The sequence below is a fragment of the Poecilia reticulata genome, chromosome 17 (assembly GCF_904066995.2).
Source record: "Poecilia reticulata chromosome 17, P_reticulata-male-v2, whole genome shotgun sequence".
NCBI classification, from domain to species: domain Eukaryota; kingdom Metazoa; phylum Chordata; class Actinopteri; order Cyprinodontiformes; family Poeciliidae; genus Poecilia; species Poecilia reticulata.
In genome coordinates this window covers 7929393-7947547 of record NC_088846.1, presented here as the reverse complement: position 1 = coordinate 7947547, position 18155 = coordinate 7929393, and the positions used below count along the sequence as shown (strand labels likewise).

The 18155-nt window shown below is 44.2% G+C and overlaps 1 protein-coding gene across 2 annotated transcripts in view; it reads left to right on the top strand.

The window, feature by feature from the left end:
- The window catches only part of zswim5 (zinc finger, SWIM-type containing 5), a 74281-nt gene that overhangs the window by 47041 nt on the left and 9085 nt on the right, over positions 1-18155 (top strand). Inside the window, exons 2-12 of one of the 2 annotated variants that reach the window (XM_008433023.3) lie at positions 8069-8256; positions 8550-8718; positions 10073-10221; positions 11888-12038; positions 12766-12942; positions 13023-13199; positions 13778-13924; positions 14048-14185; positions 16503-16651; positions 17643-17745; positions 17833-17968. In XM_008433023.3, coding sequence (XP_008431245.1) covers positions 8069-8256; positions 8550-8718; positions 10073-10221; positions 11888-12038; positions 12766-12942; positions 13023-13199; positions 13778-13924; positions 14048-14185; positions 16503-16651; positions 17643-17745; positions 17833-17968 — 1684 coding nt within the window. Of the gene's footprint in view, positions 1-8068; positions 8257-8549; positions 8719-10072; positions 10222-11887; positions 12039-12765; positions 12943-13022; positions 13200-13777; positions 13925-14047; positions 14186-16499; positions 16652-17642; positions 17746-17832; positions 17969-18155 lie in introns of both variants that reach the window. The other variant, XM_008433022.3, reaches the window with a different exon arrangement.

Below are 18155 nucleotides of genomic sequence, written 5' to 3'. Positions count from 1 at the left end.
TCAACCTATAAATTAATCCCCAAAAAGCTTAAGAGTTTTATCCATAAAAATGGTTTAGTATGGAGATGATCTTGAGATTCCTTCAATTTATCTTGTCTTCAAAATCGCAACCTCTGTTTGAATCTGAAGATCTAACTTAAAAGAAAACTGGACATCAGAACCGTCCAGGATGCCTGATGTCGGTAAAACATGCTTTTGCTGAAAACTGTGATATCAGTATTGATTACAATCAATCTAAATATCCCTGCCTCTTATATTTCTTTCCTTTTATCACTCTGTCCACCCAGTTCTCAAGGTTTAGCATTGAAACTTATCAAAGTGTATCTGATCCAGATATGAAGGGCAGCTAAGTTCCATCCATTTGCCCAGATATATTATTGGCATGCAGACCTTGAGTCATGGCCAAAAGTTTTGAGAATGATTCAAATGTTCATTTTTACAAAGGCTACTGCTTCAGTTTTTATAATGGCAATTTGCATATACTCCAGAATGTTATAAAGAGTTATCAGCTTAACAGCAATTCATTGCAAAGTCAATATTTGCCTAGAAAATGAACTTCATCCCCCAAAACACATTTCAACTTCATTGCAGCCCTGCCTTAAAAAGACCAGCTAACATCGTTTCAGTAATTGCTCCATTAACACAGGTGTGGGTGTTGATGAGGACACTTTAAAAAGAGGCTGGTGTTTGGCATCATTGTTTCTATTCTGTGAACCATGGTTATCTCTAAAGAAACATGTGCAGTCATCATTGCACTGCACAAAAATGGCCTAACAGGGACGAGTATCGCAGCTAGAAAGATTGCACCTCAGTCAACAATCTATCGCATCATCAAGAACTTCAAGGAGGGAGGTTTCATTGTTGCCAAAAAGGCTCCAGGGCGCCCAAGAAAGACCAGCAAGCGCCAGGACCGTCTCTTAAAAGTGTTTCAGCTGTGGGATCGGACTGCCAGCAGTGCAGAGCTTGCTCAGGAATGGCAGCAGGCAGGTGTGAGTGCATCTGCATGCACTGTGAGGCGGAGACTCTTGGACCAAGGCCTGGTCTCGAGGAGGGCAGCAAAGAAGCCACTTCTCTCCAGGAAAAACATCAGGGACAGACTGATATTCTGCAAAAGGTACAGGGAGTGGACTGCTGAGGACTGGGGTAAAGTCATTTTCTCTGATGAATCCCCTTTCCGATTGTTTGGTACATCTGGAAAACAGCTTGTTCGGAGAAGACGAGGTGAGCGCTACCACCAGTCTTGTCTCATGCCAATTGTAAAGCATCCTCAAACCATTCATGTGTGGGGTTGCTTCTCAGCCAAGGGAGTCGGCTCTCTCACTGTCTTGCCTAAAAACACAGCCATGAATAAAGAATGGTACCAGAATGTCCTCCGAGAGAGAGCAACTTCTCCCAACCGTCTAAGAGCAGTTTGGTGATGAACAATGCCTTTTCCAGCATGATGGAGCACCTTGCCACAAAGCAAAGGTGATAACTAACTGGCTCAGGGAACAAAACAGAGATTTTGGGTCCATGGCCTGGAAACTCCCCAGATCTTAATCCCATTGAAAACTTGTGGTCAATCATCAAGAGACGGGTGGACATACAAAAACCTAGGAATTCTGACAAAATGCAAGCATGGATTGTGCAAGAATGGACTGCTATCAGTCAGGATTTGGTCCAGAAGTTGATTGAGAGCATGCCAGGGAGAATTGCAGAGGTCCTGAAGAAGAGGGGTCAACACTGCAAATATTGACTTGCTACATTAACTCATTCTAACTGTCAATAAAAGCTTTTGTTACTCATAATATGATTGCAATTGTATTTCTGTATGTGATGAAAACATCTGACATACACACATAAAAACCAGAGGGCAGCAGATCATGAGAAAATATATTTATGTCATTCTCAAAACTTTTGGCCATGACTGTATAACACTTGAAATAATATAGTCCAAGCAGACATTTTTGATTGTGATATTTCACAGATTGATTTTGTGTGTCGCTCTGCTGCCTTCCCACCGTGTTTCAGGTTTTGTTTTAAAAAAAAAAAACCCTTGTACTACAGATTAACATTGAAATATGAAGTGCATTTAGTAAGAAAAGATTAAGGTTGACTGTGCGGGAAATATGTGCAGCGCAACCCCAACAAACGTGAAAAAGATTGGTGGAGGATATCTCTATGCAGATGATATTGTAGTTTCACACAACTGCATATTTTGGCTTCTGCAGGCACAAAACCTCAACACCTTAATGCTTTTAGCAGCATTTTGCAAGCAAGCAAAATGCTGATCATTTACAAGCAAGCATTAGTAGGACACCCTGAAATGCTAAACTGTACCATTTGGCGTTGGCTCTTTACGGATGCGCGCATCGTCTATTAAACGGGACGGGGGGGAGGAATAAAACGATTCCCGCGTGGGCACCAAAACGAAAGGATAGGCTTTTGGGTGCAAGTGTGGGCATGGAGCTGGGTGAAAATTAGTTGAATGGAATCAGAGCCGCTCTCCCGCATAGCATTAAAGTCCAGAGGGGGCGGGGAAGGGTGGGCGGGGCTTGCCTGTTTGCTTGCGTTTAAGCTTTTGGTTGAATAAGAGAAGCCATAGATGGTCTTTGTGTGCGAGCGTGCACACGAGCTCTTTCTCTCAGCCTGGCACCCCCCCACCCCCCAGCTGATTAGGGGTTAATGGTCTACGAACGTGGGGAGCTCTCCTCCTCCTCCTGATTGGCCGACGGGAGCCTCTGTGTGGGCGGAGCTGTCGGCGAGTGACAGATGGCGTACAAACGGAGAGGAAGGAGACAGGAGCGCGTATGCATGTGTATATATTTAATTACAATAGAAGGATGCACAATAGCTGCCTGTCCTGTAACTCGAAGCCCGTTGTTGGTTTCTCCCACGCACCAATCACTCTGGCCGATGCGAAAAATCACACTTTGCTTATTTGACACACGAGAAACCGCCACAGTTCTTTGTTTCCGCTTTCAATAAAACACATCAGAATGTGGATTCTCTCCTAATTCAGGCTGCTCTAAATATAAAGAGCACGAGCGACCACAAACGCCACGCGCATGCACACCCCTGTTGTCCATATAGACAATGTCAGCACCAGTGGCAGATTGAGTGTGTGTGTGTGTGTGTGGTTTTTGCAAGGGTGGCCTGCCTACCTGTATTCAGAGCAGATTAAACACACCAAAGGGCCTTGTGTGTTTTTTTTTTCTTCCTCCTCTTTCTGTTTCTCTTCCCTCAGGATTAGGCCAGATCGTTGTACTTGGCATCCCTCCCAGTTTGCACACATCACACCCCTAATTCATCTTTGTTAGAAATTCATCTGTTTTGCCCAACCAAAATGTGTGCGTGTGTGTGTGAGAGAGAGAAATAGAGAGAGAGATTAGCGATATCTACTGTGAATATCACTGACTACAGTCGGCACCGTCCCTTCTTTATGTTCGCTGTGGCATTAAGAACAAAAGCAGACAGGCTCTTGAAAAGGTTGTTTTGTTTGTGTTTTTTTGTTTTGTTTTTGTGTCTAAGTGTGTGTACGCCTGTGTGTGTGTGTGTGTGTTCCCTCAGACTGTCTGATGCCGCGTCTTTTATTATCAAGTGTCATTGCTTCCCCATCTGCTGAAGACACGCTGTCTACCTCTGCTTTCACACACACACACACGCAAGAGCTGCGTTTGATGAAAGGAATAACACAAGGTTAAGAGACACAGCCCTTCTCTTATGGGTCATAATCACAGCAACAGTGATTGGAGTACTCTGCTAATATTATTTTTATATATCTATATATATATAAATAATTAGGCTAATCACATCCCTCTAGCTTTAAAAGTCTTTTAGCCTGTGATGAAGGCCAAAAGATGACAGGAAATGCGTTTTGATTTCTTGCCTGACGCCTGATGAGAGGATTGTTTCTCCTCTCGTATTTGTGCAATGAATGAAACTCCTGGGTAGGTGGCTGCTGCTAAAACGGAGCAACCTGCCAATCAGATGAACAGCAATTGATACAAGACGCCCAGCTCTAAAACCAGAGCTCCCTGATGACTTTCAGGACCCAAAAGAAAACTCCAACCCGCCAATTTTAACAAACGAGTATATCAATATGTAAAGGAAAAGGCAAGGCAATCAGGGTTTAAGAGCGTCTTATGATCTGCCAGGATTGGTCTCGCCACTTCTGTTGAGGTGCGAATCCCCCGAAACTGCTAACTAACCCGGCTAATTAAAGCCTGCAGGGATGAGGTTTCCCTTTATGTGGAGAAGCGGCCCAGCCAGAGGGGAGGGGTGCCAGACAGACGGACTGTGAACTGTGAGTGAGCCATTTTAGACTTGATTGAAAGTGAAAAGAGCAGCGGTGTCACCATCATATCCATCCCGGTGGCCGGGCAACAATGGGTGTTAACCTAGGAGACGCAGGCGGAAAGAGACGGGGCGCACGCGTGTGGGGCGCCACACTCTGACGCTGACCATCACCTGGACGGCTGAACTTCACAAATTTCCCCTTTGGGGGCGGAAGCAGGGGATCTGGAGGCAAGTGCAGAAAGTGGCTGATGGCTGGCAGGATGTAATTCAGACTGCTGTGAGCGAAGGTGGCAGCTTTCAGATGTGTGCTTTTAAGAATGCACTCTCTTGATTTCTGCTTCCTCTTCGGCTCTCTGCGCCGCTGATTTGAGTGAGATCAAATGTGGGGACACTTTGGGCTAACACTTGGCGCAAACCGGCTCTGAGAGTGTGCATATCAAAAAGCAGGAGGGAATTGGAAAGCCAGTGTCTGACATTTTACAACAGTTACCGTGCTGCAACACAGTGAGCAGGAGGACTCAGTGGGAGGTTGTAACACTTTGGAGGACTCCTCGTGTCTATCATCGGCAGACACACCAGCCTCTCTTTCTCCATTTTTGCAGTCTGTTCCTCATCCATCCTGTCACGCTCAGATGTCTTGTTGTGTGCAAATTGTCTTGGTCAGCAGCGTACAGTTGTTCAAAACGAGGGGTTTCTTGGTTTGTCAGAAGTATTGACGTTGGGTATAGATTCACGGCAGACATTGTCCAGTGAACTGGATCGGGTTGTTTCTTTTTTCTTTTAGCTGTACTGGTGGTTTATGGTCAGGTGAGAAACATTAGAAACCATGCCCTTTTGGAGAGCAAACTCAAGACTAGACATGTAATCGCTACAAGGTCAGATTCCTCTTTGGTGTGGAAGTCGTTACTGTGGAAAGAGTCCAGGCTTGTCATTTCCAGTATCGGTAACAGCTAGAGGTATGGAGGTATGTCTGGGAATTACTCGGGTTGCTACTTTTACATTTCCAGTGTTGGTCTAGACTTTCTGTTTAAGCTTTCAGCCTCGTGGTCATGTGGGATTTTGAAATATTGGCAGCCATTTGAGAATTACAGTCAAAGTAAGGGTCTAGATCAGAGGTGGGCAATCCTGGTCCTCGAGGGCCGGTGACCTGCAACTTTTAGATGTCTCCCTGGTCCAACCCTCTTGAATCCATTAACTGATTCACCTCCTAAGTGCAGTCAAGTTCTCCAGAGTCCTGCAAATACCTCGTTATTTGACTCAGGTGTGTTGAAGTTGAGAGACATCGAAAAGTTGCAGGAGATTGGCCCTCGAGGCCTGGAGTTGCCCACCCCTGCCTGGTCTAAATGTTTTAAATTAGATGTTTCATATATATATATATATATATATATATATATATATATATATATATATATATATATATATATAGGGCTAGAACTCTGGAAACTTTGTTTGGAAACACAAAAAGTTTAGAAACCTGTCATGAAGGTAAATCAAACATCATAAGGTGTGTCACTTCTACGATCGACCTAGATGTCTGTGTCAGGTCATTGTGTTAGTGTGTCAACCCACAGATCACTCACTGGCATGCATGTGGTTTCCTTGGCGCCGCGTTGTGTTGGCATGTCAAGGCGCTCGTCTGTTCAGATGCTTTTGCACAAGCCAGATTTAAAAATAGACCTTTGTGGAAAATACTGAAAAGGCACAAACATGCAGTTAAATGCAATCCAGGAACTCCAAAGGCTAATTTCTGCTGATCCGCTTGTTCCTTCGGCCGCTCGCGCTTGTGGCTCCGCTCCACGCCGTGCTGAATCACGTCCTGTTTCCTGCGCGCTGCAGACGCCCGTTCCTCTGTGCCTGATCGCTTGGTGTGAAAATTTCTCACCGTGACACACAGGAGTGCAGAATCTTTGGGGTTGGGATTGACTCTGCCAACAGATCTCCTGAACAATCTCACCTTTTGAATGTTTTTGTATAATTCTAAGCAGTTTGCTGTAGATTGGACCCTGCGGTTTATGCTCATGCTCTAAAAAAATATATTTAGTTTTTGGATTTTGCTTCGGAGAGGGATTGAAACATGTCTATTAGGCAGCCCTGCCATGAAATCACAGAACACAATAGAGCTGACGTATTAATGACTGTGTCAGGGCATGTGGGACTAAGTCAGCGATGGTGTTTGGTGCTTCATCAGGGCTTTAGATCTGCGCCTTTCCTTTGCCTAAGACGCGTTTGTGTTTGCTTTTCGGTGGTCTTGACGGACTTAACTTTGTGTGTTTCTGTTTCCTCTCTTTTTTAGCTGGAGAAGCAGTAGTGAGCTTGGGTTTTAGGTTGGATTTGGTAATCTATTTTGTCGCACACACTCCTCACCTCGTAAATAATTGACCTGTCACAGTTGGATGACATGGCATAACTGCTACTTTTACTCCCCTCCTCAATTCCTTCTTTGTGCTCCTCCCGTCTTATCCCGCTTCATCCTCTGATCCTTCATTCACACTTCTTTTCCTGCCTGCTTTTTGTTCCATTCTGTACTGTATTTTTGCTCAGTTTGTCCTTTCTTGTCACAATAATCCCTTTTAGAACCAGAGCTACAAAAGGTCAGCTTAGTAGGTGGTACGAGTTTTTTTTTCTTTCTTTTTCCTTCAAGATTTGTCATCAAATGCCAGTGAGTTCCAAATTTTGTCAGCAGACAACGAGGCACTTGTTGTTTTTTCTGTGCCTGTGATGCTTTCAGGGTCACAGTGGGCTCTGTAGGCTTTTCTCATTGTTCAGTGGGGGGAAAAGGCAGGGTGTACTCTGTGTTGTCAGTGCACCAACTCAGGGACTAGAAACAAATGGTTAACTTAACACACGTGACCTGGACTGCGGTGGGAATCGCAGAAAAACCTGCTTGGGCATAAAAAGATACATTTCTCCGTCTCCTGATGCAGTCTGCCTGATATCCTTTTGTCTTTAAAGGTGCAGGAAGACATGTCGATGGTGGAAGAAAGTGTTCTGATTGGAAAATGTGTTGCAGATAATCTTTGATTTGGTAGAACCCCAGATCAGAGCCCTGTGGTACCCCACAGTTCGCCTCTTCCGTGATATACAGATCTCGGGTTATCGAGTTTGCTAAACATAAGCATCCAAGAAGGTTAAAACCTTTTTTTAAATTGATATATATACATGAGTAAAATATTACTTGATCATGCATTTTACATCACCTCAGAGTTACAATTTCCTAGACAATCGCTGGCACTGAGCTGGAAGACTGACGGGTTAAAAAGCTAAACATTCAGTAGGAAAACAACTCCATCCAGCTGTTTTTGAAATTGGCCAAACAGCTGGTTAAGTACAACCAATTATGCCTGATTTAGTGCAAAGTGTTGTGAAACACTGTCCATTAGCTGCGGAAGAGGAGCCCAGCAGAGGGCTAGAGTAAATGGTCAGCTTGGTGTGCGAGGCGGCCCTAAAAATTAACCGTACAAAACAGAATTAAAGTTAATTTATTTAGCCATCTTTACCCACCGGGAAACTGAATGCGAGTCCGATTTAAAACTCATCCCACCCTTTCAAAGCCCTTTTGTCTAAAGGGCACAAATGCTTAACCAGAGACGAGGCAAACGGTAACGGCACAGCGCCTTGCTGGCACAGCGTCTTCACGAAGTTTGTTTTGGTCCGATGGTCTGTGGTTGTAGATCTCTGATTACCCTGTTTTACTTTTTTCCTACCTTCTTTGGACTTTCAATTGTCTGCATGATGGAAAGTAGGAAAAGTGTCTCACGGTTCGCCCTTGCCTCCTCCCTGTGTCTTCTAGGGTTTCACCTGAGTGGCACTGTGACCGAGCCAGCCACAGCCTCGGAACCAGAGGTGACCCACAAGGTGGCAATCAGCTTTGATCGATGCAAGATCACCTCGGTCACCTGTGGCTGCGGGAACCGGGACATTTTCTACTGCGCGCATGTGGTCGCGCTCTCTCTCTACAGGATCCGCAAGCCTGAGCAGGTAGGAAGTCGAAGATGTAGGGCTTGGACGGACGGTGACTTACCAAAGTTTCCCTTGTGACCTCAAAGTTGAATTTGTTTAATGTGATTGACCGATAGAAAGTGCATCGAAATTTTAAAGGGGGAAAGATGAAGAGTTTCATTTGTATTCACCTCTATTTAACTTTAAATGAATATCTTCTTCCACTGTACACCACGTCGTCTTGGTTTATCATATAAAAAATCATCACTTCTATGTCGTACCTTTTTGACTTTTCTGTGTTTTGTTTTGTTTTGTTTTGTTTTGTTTTGCAGGTGAAGCTCCGATTGCCCATATCTGAAACTCTGTTCCAGATGAACAGAGATCAGCTGCAGAAGCTGGTCCAGTATCTGATCACTGCCCACCACACAGAGGTTTTGCCCACGGCGCAGAAACTGGCCGACGAGATCCTCTCCTCCAACTCCGAGATCAACCAGGTTCACGGTGAGACTCCCCAGCTGCCTCCTTTCAAATTCCATCTGAAGTCGTCTCTTTGGACAACTTCTTCCCCGTCTCGCTTTTGGACCGAATCTGTCGGGCGACAGCCGGCGCAGAAGTACAACGCTTTTCCAAATCCTTCCAATGTAGTAGTTCCTCTGTGGCGGTCCAAACCATCAGCTGTGCAGAGGTATCTCCACAGTTACAGGCCAGACATGAAAGACGTCCAACTTAAGGAAAAAAAAAAAAAAGAAAAAAATGCTTCTTGCTAGCCCACGGGTTGCCACATGTCCAGGCACCTGATTACTCTGGCGGCGCAGCAAGCCGGGGCTTCAAATGCCTCATTTGATTTCTCAGTTTCATCTTCGCAGCCGCCACCTACCCCCTCCACGCCTCCCACCGACAGAGGCAGGTTGGATAAATCACAGGGAAAGGGACTTGATTGATGAAATGGACGCTGGAGACGACACAGGCAAAGACGTGGGAAGAAGGAAAGGGGATGCTGACGGGGGTGATAGAGACCGAGGGAAAGGCTTTCTGGGAAACGGGAGAAAGCAGATGAGGGGAGAGGAAAGATGAAAGGATGGAGATTAAACAGAAGCTGAGAGCCGTAGCAGCGCCGCGTCTCAGGAACGACAACAAACCAGACGCATCCTTTCACCAAACAAAAGTCTTTATCTCCGTCTCTGTTTCATCCTGCTCGCTAAATGTTGACATTCTCCAACGCTTGCGTCCAGGAAGCCCCACGCTGCGCTTCCTGTCCGGTGTTTGACAAGAGGGATCATGGGGGTTGGAGTTCAGGCAGTCCAGAAGCGAGGGCGCCTTTGATGGAGGAGCGTTGCTTGTTTGCTGCTGCGCTCTCCCGGCCGCTTTGGAAACCCGTCCCTGGGTTTTCCTCAACTCGCTTCCTGTGAGATCAAAGCATCCTGCCTCCAACCCCCCCACCGGAGCACATCTACATTTCTCCGCAGTGCTACTCAGACACACAGAGACACACACAGCCAGAAGAAAAAATAAACTTGGCCCCAAGTCGAGCAGCATTTCTTATCTGGAATGTAGGTGCACTGTAAGGTTTTGCCAAAAAGAGTGAAAAGAAACGCAGAGTTGAGGCTTTTCATTAGCGTTGTGCGATTGCATCTTGAAAGAAGTCTCTGTATTAAGTTGAATATTTTATAAGTCCAGTTTTTTTTTATGCACTAAACGACTCCTTTGGTCAATCTGAGCTTAGAATTAAGAACAGAACATATCCATGTAAAATATACGCTTTGTTCTAACACCAGCTTTAAGACGGGGCTGGTGCTTCACGCTGTACTTCCAGATTTCTACGCTTGTCATTCACTGTCCGTGTTCATCTTCTCAGGTGCTCCAGACCCGACTGCAGGCGCCAGCATTGACGATGATAACTGCTGGCATCTGGACGAGGATCAAGTCAGGGAGCAGGTCAAACAGTTTTTGTCGCAGGGAGGATACTACGGCTCCGGAAAGCAGCTCAACTCCATGTTTGCAAAGGTTCGCGTGACCAAATCATATGTGTGGATTAGAATGGGATTTACCGTGTAATTCGCTGTGTCAGATTGATTGTTTGCACTTGAAAACTTGAAGGTAAACCTAGCAACAAGGATCCTTTGGATATTGTGTTTCTTCTAGCTTAAGTGAACTTGAGTGTGTTTGATTATGCTTTCTGAAATATCTTTTCTGGCTGAATGTGAGATTTGAGAGGGAAGCAAACTCTCATGACTATCACAAGCTGCTAACCAGTCATCACAGTTTGTAACATTTTAAAAAACTGTCTTTTAAAGTCTTGAAAACTTAAAAATTTATTACAGGTCAGAAGAAAACTAGTGCATAAATGCCATTACATATTTCTGTTGTTTACTTGAAAACAAATTGTAATACTTGCATAACTAACTTTACTACAGTAGATGATTGTTTCCTTTGTTAACATATTGGCTAATGTTAGCATTTGACTGACTAAAAGCAGTGTGTTAGTTCGTGTGAACATTATACCTAGCTTCAGTTTACTAATGTGTGCAGTCGATAGTCATATGCTAACGTTAGCATGTTTACCAGAGTTAGTATTTTAGCTAATAAGTTATTTAGCACATAAGCTACTAGGATAGCAGTTAAAATTAGCTGCTGTTTGCTGACATTTTATGCTGTTATATAATACTGACTTATAGGCTAATGTGAGTAATTCCTTAATATGCGTAATTGGTAATGTTTGTACTCTGTAGCAACATGCTAATGTTTGCTTATTTTAGCATTAACTAAGTAACTCTTGTTTTCTCGTGGTTGGTTTAATACAAATACACGCTGACACGTTATTTGCAAAACTGAGGAAATATGTTGTAAATTGTCACATAATATTTTTAATTAGATCATGTTTTTAAATTTTGTGCAGTCTTAAAACCCCGGTATTTTATATTACCGTCACACTATTGCTTTTCTGCCAAGCATTTTAATGGTTTATTCTCTCTTGGGTACATATAACTGTACACAAATTACACAAAATCAGTTTAATTTCCTCACTTGCAGACCTACATAACATATATTCTTCAGTATGACAAGATGGGAAATGGCGCAACAGCAGATTGTAAAATGAGAATCTTACACTGGCCTGTGTCCACATCCAAAACATTTGTGTAACACTGGGCTCTCCATCTGTGTGCTAATCTACTTCTGTTCTGTAGTATCCAATAAAAGTTGTTAGACTTTCTGCAGTCTTAGTTCTGTGTTTTCCATTCACTCTCATCTTAACGTACAATTTCCATCCACCTTTCAATTGTGCTCCTATTGGACACTCGCCAATCCTTTTTTTTAACTTTTTTTTTTAATTGGTTTCATTACTAATTATGCTTTCTGCCAAACAGTGCTCAACGTTTTCACTTCTTTAAAGGAACTAAAGATTTCTTCAGTCAGTGGTCGGGTTTCCTACGCAGTCTGACGTCCAGTGAAGATTAGGCAAGCGTAGAAAAACACTTGCCTAAATAAACAGAAAATAGTTTGAAACCAAAGGAGAAAAAATTAATACGTCTCCGTTCCTGTTTAGCTTTTGGCCTCCATCTGCTCTCAAACAGCTACTTTGACTTTACCGTTAGGGAGAATGTAGAGCGTGTTACAGTGCTGGCTTTGTTCCAGATCCGGTGAATTCCTTACAAGCTGCTGATCCTTTCAGGTACGGGAGATGCTCCGGATGCGGGACTCCAATGGCGCTCGAATGTTAACGTTGATAACGGAGCAATTCATGGCGGACCCTCGACTGTCACTGTGGAGACAGCAAGGCACAGGGATGACGGACAAGTGCCGGCAGCTCTGGGATGAACTGGGTAAGAGGCTACATACTTCCAGGAAGGCAAATGTATAATTTTTCTTTACGATTTTTTAGGCAACTTGATAGTGGGGTTCACAGGTCACTGCAGGTCAGAAAGAATCCTTCAGCCGGGACAAATATGGATTCACCTAGTTTGGTTAAAATGTAGGAGTTTTTTTTTTTGCCAGAGGACAGCTGTTCACCCTCTTCCTCCCAAGCTTCTCCTCTTGCTCTCGGCATGCGGTGAACGATAAAGGCTTACAGATCAATAGGGCTGCTCAACTTCTCTGCAATCAATCTCAGCATTTAGGAGGTCAATAAGAACACTTCCCGAGTGAGCGAGTGAGATCATGACACAGACAGAAATAACAGCCAGACGGTCAGATCATTTTTCTCTGGGATGCGGGCGTCTGACAGCTGGCACAGCTGGGAGGGGGTGTGTGCGTAAAACAAATACCGATCATCTTTTTTGTTGTTTTGTTTTGATCATAATGTCTTAAAAGTAACCCCAAATCAAATTTGACCTAAAGAGTTTTGTTCAGATTGTAAAAAAAAAACTACGTTCGGTTTTCTTCGTCTTTGTACATTACGAAACTATTCCTGTCTGCTGAGATTTTTCTCATTTTGCCACATTATAATCACAAACATTAAATATGTCATTGCGACTGAAATTGCATTCCAGAGCTTAAATTTCCTTTGGCTTCAAACACCTGACCCCCTTCCTCCTCTCCCGCTCCCCCCAGGTGCGCTGTGGGTGTGCGTGGTGCTGAATCCACACTGTAAAAGCGAGGAAAAGAGCGGCTGGCTGAAGCAGCTGAAGAAGTGGGGAGACATGGACGTCTGCCCGCTGGAGGACGGAAACTACGGCAGCGAGCTTCCGAACATCACCAACGCCCTGCCGCAGAGCAACCTCGCTCAAGGTCTGCACGAACGCGCACGCCTCCTTTTCCCTCAAAGCTGCGCTTTTCAGGCCGCTCATCTCTGTCGACGTGTGTGTCAGACTCTCTGTCCAGACCGAGGCGGACGGTGTTCAGCCGCGCCGTCGAGGCGTGCGACCTCCACTGGCAGGACAGCCACCTGCAGAGGATCATCAGCAGCGACTACTACATGTCTCCGTCCTACCAGAGGGAAGGGGAAAGCTTGCTGTTCAACCCACAGGGGCTGCCGCTCTGGCTAGGTGCTATTTCAACCCACATTCCCATTGAAACTGTGATTTTTCTTTTTTTGCGTGGAGTTATTATGCATTAATTTCCTCTTTTTGCTGAGAATCTCAGTTTCAATTTGCCATTTAGGGAGCTAAATAAAAATGTATTTTCCCCGAATGACAGCACCCCTGTAATCGCCCCACCCACGTTCTTTACTTTCGCTGAAAGCTGACCCAGTACACTCGCGCTCTCTCGCGCGCACAGTAATTCTGCTGATATTCGCGCCAGTATCTGCAGTAAGCAGCTTTCCAGCTCAGATCTGTCAGATTCTGCAACTTAAGCCACCTATCAGACACACACCAGCTTTCTGCTGAGACTGCACCGTGTGTGTGTGTGTGTGTGTGTGTGTGTGTGTGTGTGTGTGTGTGTGTGTGTGTGTGTGTGTGTGTGTGTGTGTGTGTGTGTGTGTGTGTGTGTGTGTGTGTGTGTGTGCGTGCGTGCGTGCGTGCGTGCGTGCGTGCGTGCGTGCGTGCGTGCGTGTGTGTGTGTGTACGCCGCCTGACTCTGCAAAGCTGTCCTGACCTCCCCTCGTTTCTCTCCCGACGCGCAGACCACGTCCCGACGGCGTGCGCCCGCGTCGACGCCCTGCGATCGCATGGCTACACGAGAGAAGCGCTGCGGCTGGCCGTCGCCATCATCAACACGCTTCGCCTCCAGCAGCAGAGACAGATGGACATCTACAAGCACCAAAAGAAAGGTTCGAACATTAGAAACATTAGGGAGCACAGTTTATTTTCTAGATTGGGAGCATTGTTGCAGTACTTTTTAATATTGACTGTTTTATTTTATTGGGTTTTTTTTTCCCCGTCTCTGCTTTTAGAGCTTCTCCAGAGAAATGTTACCTCCACCACCAACCTGGAAGGCTGGGTGGGTCATCCATTGGACCCAATCGGTTGTCTGTTCATCACGCTCACAGAAACATGCCGCATGGATGATGATAACTCTATGGACACTGGAGGTATTAAAAAAAACTATATGGTTTGGTTTTCCTCATTTTGCCTTGACAGAAATACAGTTGGCTAAAAGAGTGAAAGAGTTAGCTAAAAGAGTGAAAGAGTTAGCTAAAAGAGCGAGAGTTTTGGCTAAAAGAGCTTGCTAGCTTGTAGCATGGGACAACTAAACTACATTTTCCCTAGCTTTTAGCTAGCTGTTAGCTAGCTTTTATATTCCCACAGTGGGAAAATTCATGCTTAATGCTTCAAAACTTGCAACATATTCCAAGGATTTACATTCACATATTTGGCTTAAAACTACCTAGCTACTGCGTTTTAAACCGTACAGCTAAATAATCCTGGGTAACATTGACTTCAGCTAAAGTACTGCATATATCCAATCTTGAGCCTCCAAAGTCCATGAAAGTACCACCAGAATGTGTGTGTCTCTCCTCAGCCTTTGGTTTATACATTGGCTTTTATGCTGTGCTGAAACTTTGTCCGCTGAAACATAATTACAGTGAATCCTCATTTTCTCCTGGGTTATCTGTTGTGTGTTTCTGCTGCTGTTGCAGTGAAGGCAAATTAAACCCATTGATTCCAAGAGTTATTCTTCTTCAGTACTGATTGCGAATACTTTTAGGGCACAGATGGAGGGCTCCTGATCGGTCAAGCTTTTTTTTTCTCTTGTTCTTGGGCTCGGTCTTAGCTTTGGAGTGTGTCGTTTTGGTTAAGTAATTAACCATTATTTCATTCATTTTGTAGTGGACAGTAAAAAAAAAAAAAGTGTCCTGAAATATTAGTCAAACTCTTAAACATTTGGCGTCTGTCTTGGAAAAAGCAACCTTGACTCTATGCCTGGTTAAAGAGAGGTTTAAAAAATCTACACTGAATTATTTTAGATTGTTAAATTGTTGAAGTCTCTCCAAACTAATATTACTTTTGGAAAGTTTAACTACTTTTGTCTCAGTGGAATTTGAAATCCACCAAGCTCAAGACATTATAGGTTTAAGCTAACCAATACATTGGATTTTTCAATGTAAAAATCCAACCCTTTCTGCCTTTCTATGGTAGTTTTATTGAGCACATTTTTACCGTAATCTGTTTTTTGTTTGTTTGTTTTTTTTTTGCTCTACTACAGGCTATGAAAACAAAAAAAGGCATAAATAACGACACCAGGAAACTACTTTAGTTCCGTGGAGAGTTTCCTAAAGTGGAAACACTCTTAACGACTGTTTGCTATAAATGTTGCATGTAGCCGTAAAGTAATAGAAACTGAGTGGGCTGAACTGAACACACCCCTGTAGTTTGAGTGTGGTATGTACAGAACCCATCCCCAGTTGAATTTCCTGTCTTGTCCTCTTTGCACCAGCGGCCATTGCATTTTATTTATTTTTTTGTTGTTTTTTGTTTTTATTATTGCCAAAAAGCTTTGGGTAACAATACTGGCTGACCACTGGCAACGTGCTGCGTATGGAATATGAAGCAAATTAGTTTCATTTTCAGCTCCGTGGTCCTATTTTCATAACCCAGGGAGAACAGCTGGAAACATCTGTTTATGCGCTGGCTAGACTCGGCCTCTGTGTCGTCCAATCACAAACCGCCTCCTCCCCCTGTCCTCCCCTCAGCTTTATCAAATCAACTTATTGAGCCGCTGATTAGGAAGAAACAAATTGACCGTACCAGAGGGGGAAAGTCGGTAAAATCTGTTTCCATTTTTCCACTCTAACTCAACACATGCGCGCTCTCCGAGCACAGGCTCCCTACCCACATATCCCTGGAATAAACAGGATTTAGGGGGATCTGTTGCTCAGAGGGGATTTAAGCTGAATGATGGGGTAGAGCGGTGGGGGTCGGAGGGGAGCAGGAGAAAACAAATCAACAGCTGAGGCTCCCAGGGCATCTGTTCTCACTTATACTTTGTAAAGCAGCAGTGCTGGGTAAGCAGCCTTTTCACCAAACGAGCTCAAACGAAGTTACAAACAATGCTTTATTCCCCATTTAATTAAAAAGATACACGCATATTTTGTTAAAAAAATAATGAATCCATAACGCCAAAGCGTGCGGCTGATGTGCTACAAACTCTCAGGTTTGAGTTCAGGTGGGCTTTGTGCGACTCCTTCTGTCTCAGCAGTTTGTGTTATTTCTATGGTATCTAATTGAAACTAATAACTGGTAAAGCATGTTGCCCTTTTCTGTTTTAGAGAGCTGAACTATATATATACTAAAAAAATTAAATAAAATGAACACACTGAACATTGACACAGCTTGAGTAGAACAAGCGTTTTAAATACGTATTCCTCTGATTTTCTCACCGGTCTTATCCCTGTTTTCTCCAAGAAGGCGATCCCAGACCTCCGGTCTACCACCATCTGCCCGTGTGGGGGTGTCCAGATGTGGGGGAGTCGTACCTGACTCTGGCCTTGGAGGTGGCCCTGATGGGCATGGGCCAGCAGAGGATCATGCCAGAAGGACTGTATGCCCAGGACAAGGTGATCTTTGCATCTGTTAGCAGTAAATGCACAGCGCTCTCCTAAAAAGTATTCAAAACCTCTTGAGCTTTACCACGATTACAGCCACAAGCTTCAGTGTGTTGAGTATTGTAGACGAAGTCCTGAAAAGTATTGTTCCACCATGAGAGTTGGGATATTTCCAGTGTTATTTATTTATTGTTTTTGGTTACCATTCTTTATTTTGGATATTTAAAATATCTTCCAGTTTCAGTGTTAATTGTTCTTTACAAAATCAAAGTTTGTTAGTTTTTGAGAGGGTGAGTTTGCGATATTATGCCATGATTTATATACATTACTAGAAAATGGCCTCCAAGCTACAATATTATTGTTTATCGCAATAATTATCTGGATAATTTATCGTCCAGAAAAATTTGGCATTGTGACAGGCTTACGAATAGCATGACAAAATGTGAAATACATCAACGGCAATATAATTACTTCTGTACTTGATATTGGTTGTGCTTTATTAAAAATATATTCCCTGCATATAAAAAAAACCTAAAAACTATCCCGTTGAGGACAGTGTTTCTCTGATGGCAAATCACTATAATTTAACATCAGCTGGAAGTAAATGTCAGGCAAAAAAAAAAAACCATAGAAAAGGTCACGGCATTTTTCTTTTCTTGAAAAACAAGCAGAAAGTCGCAGCACTTAAGTTCTCGGCGCACTGGAAGAAATCCGGGGAGCGTTTCTTTGTGCAAATGGTAATCTGCTTTCGAGGGTTTAACGTTGCCGCCGCAGACCTTTCTTAATGTCATCGGAATTAGCGACAATATTAATGTTTTAGACGTTTAAAACCCAATCAAATGCACTAGAAGGACCTTTGTGTCGCTCTTTGGCTGGAATTGAACCCCGTCTGTCTCAAAGTGTGTGGAGGAGCGTTACAGTTCCCCGCTGAGAGTGGATCGCTCGACTTCCTGCTTCGTGAGATAACAATTTGACGACACTTTGTCTTCTCGCCGGGGCCCAGGTGTGTCGTAACGAAGAACAGATCGTCTCCAAGCTGCAGGAGCTGGAGCTGGACGACCTCCTGGTCCAGACGCTGCGGAAGCAGGCCGTGCAGCTGCTGGAGGGTACGCTACCCGCCGCTCGTTTCCGCGTCGCGCACGGGTTCGACGAAACTTGACCCGTTCCTCCGTCTGTGTCCCTCTCGGTTTCAGCCGGTCCGTTCAGCGGCCTCGGAGAAGTCATCCACAGAGAAAGCGTTCCCATGCACACCTTCGCCAAATACCTCTTCTCGGCTCTGCTGCCGCACGACGCAGACCTGGCGTACAAGGTGGCTCTCCGCGCCATGAGGTGAGAGATTCTTTCAATGCCATGTAAAAAGAAAAAGAAAAAGAAAGACGCAACTCCTATGTTTAAATGTGTGGGATAAATGATTCTCAAGGGATAATCAGAATGTATTTACGCAAGATTTTCAAATACATTTCTTGAAATCCTTGAGAATCCTTGAACTTCAATTAGGCGTTTTCCGGATTTGGAA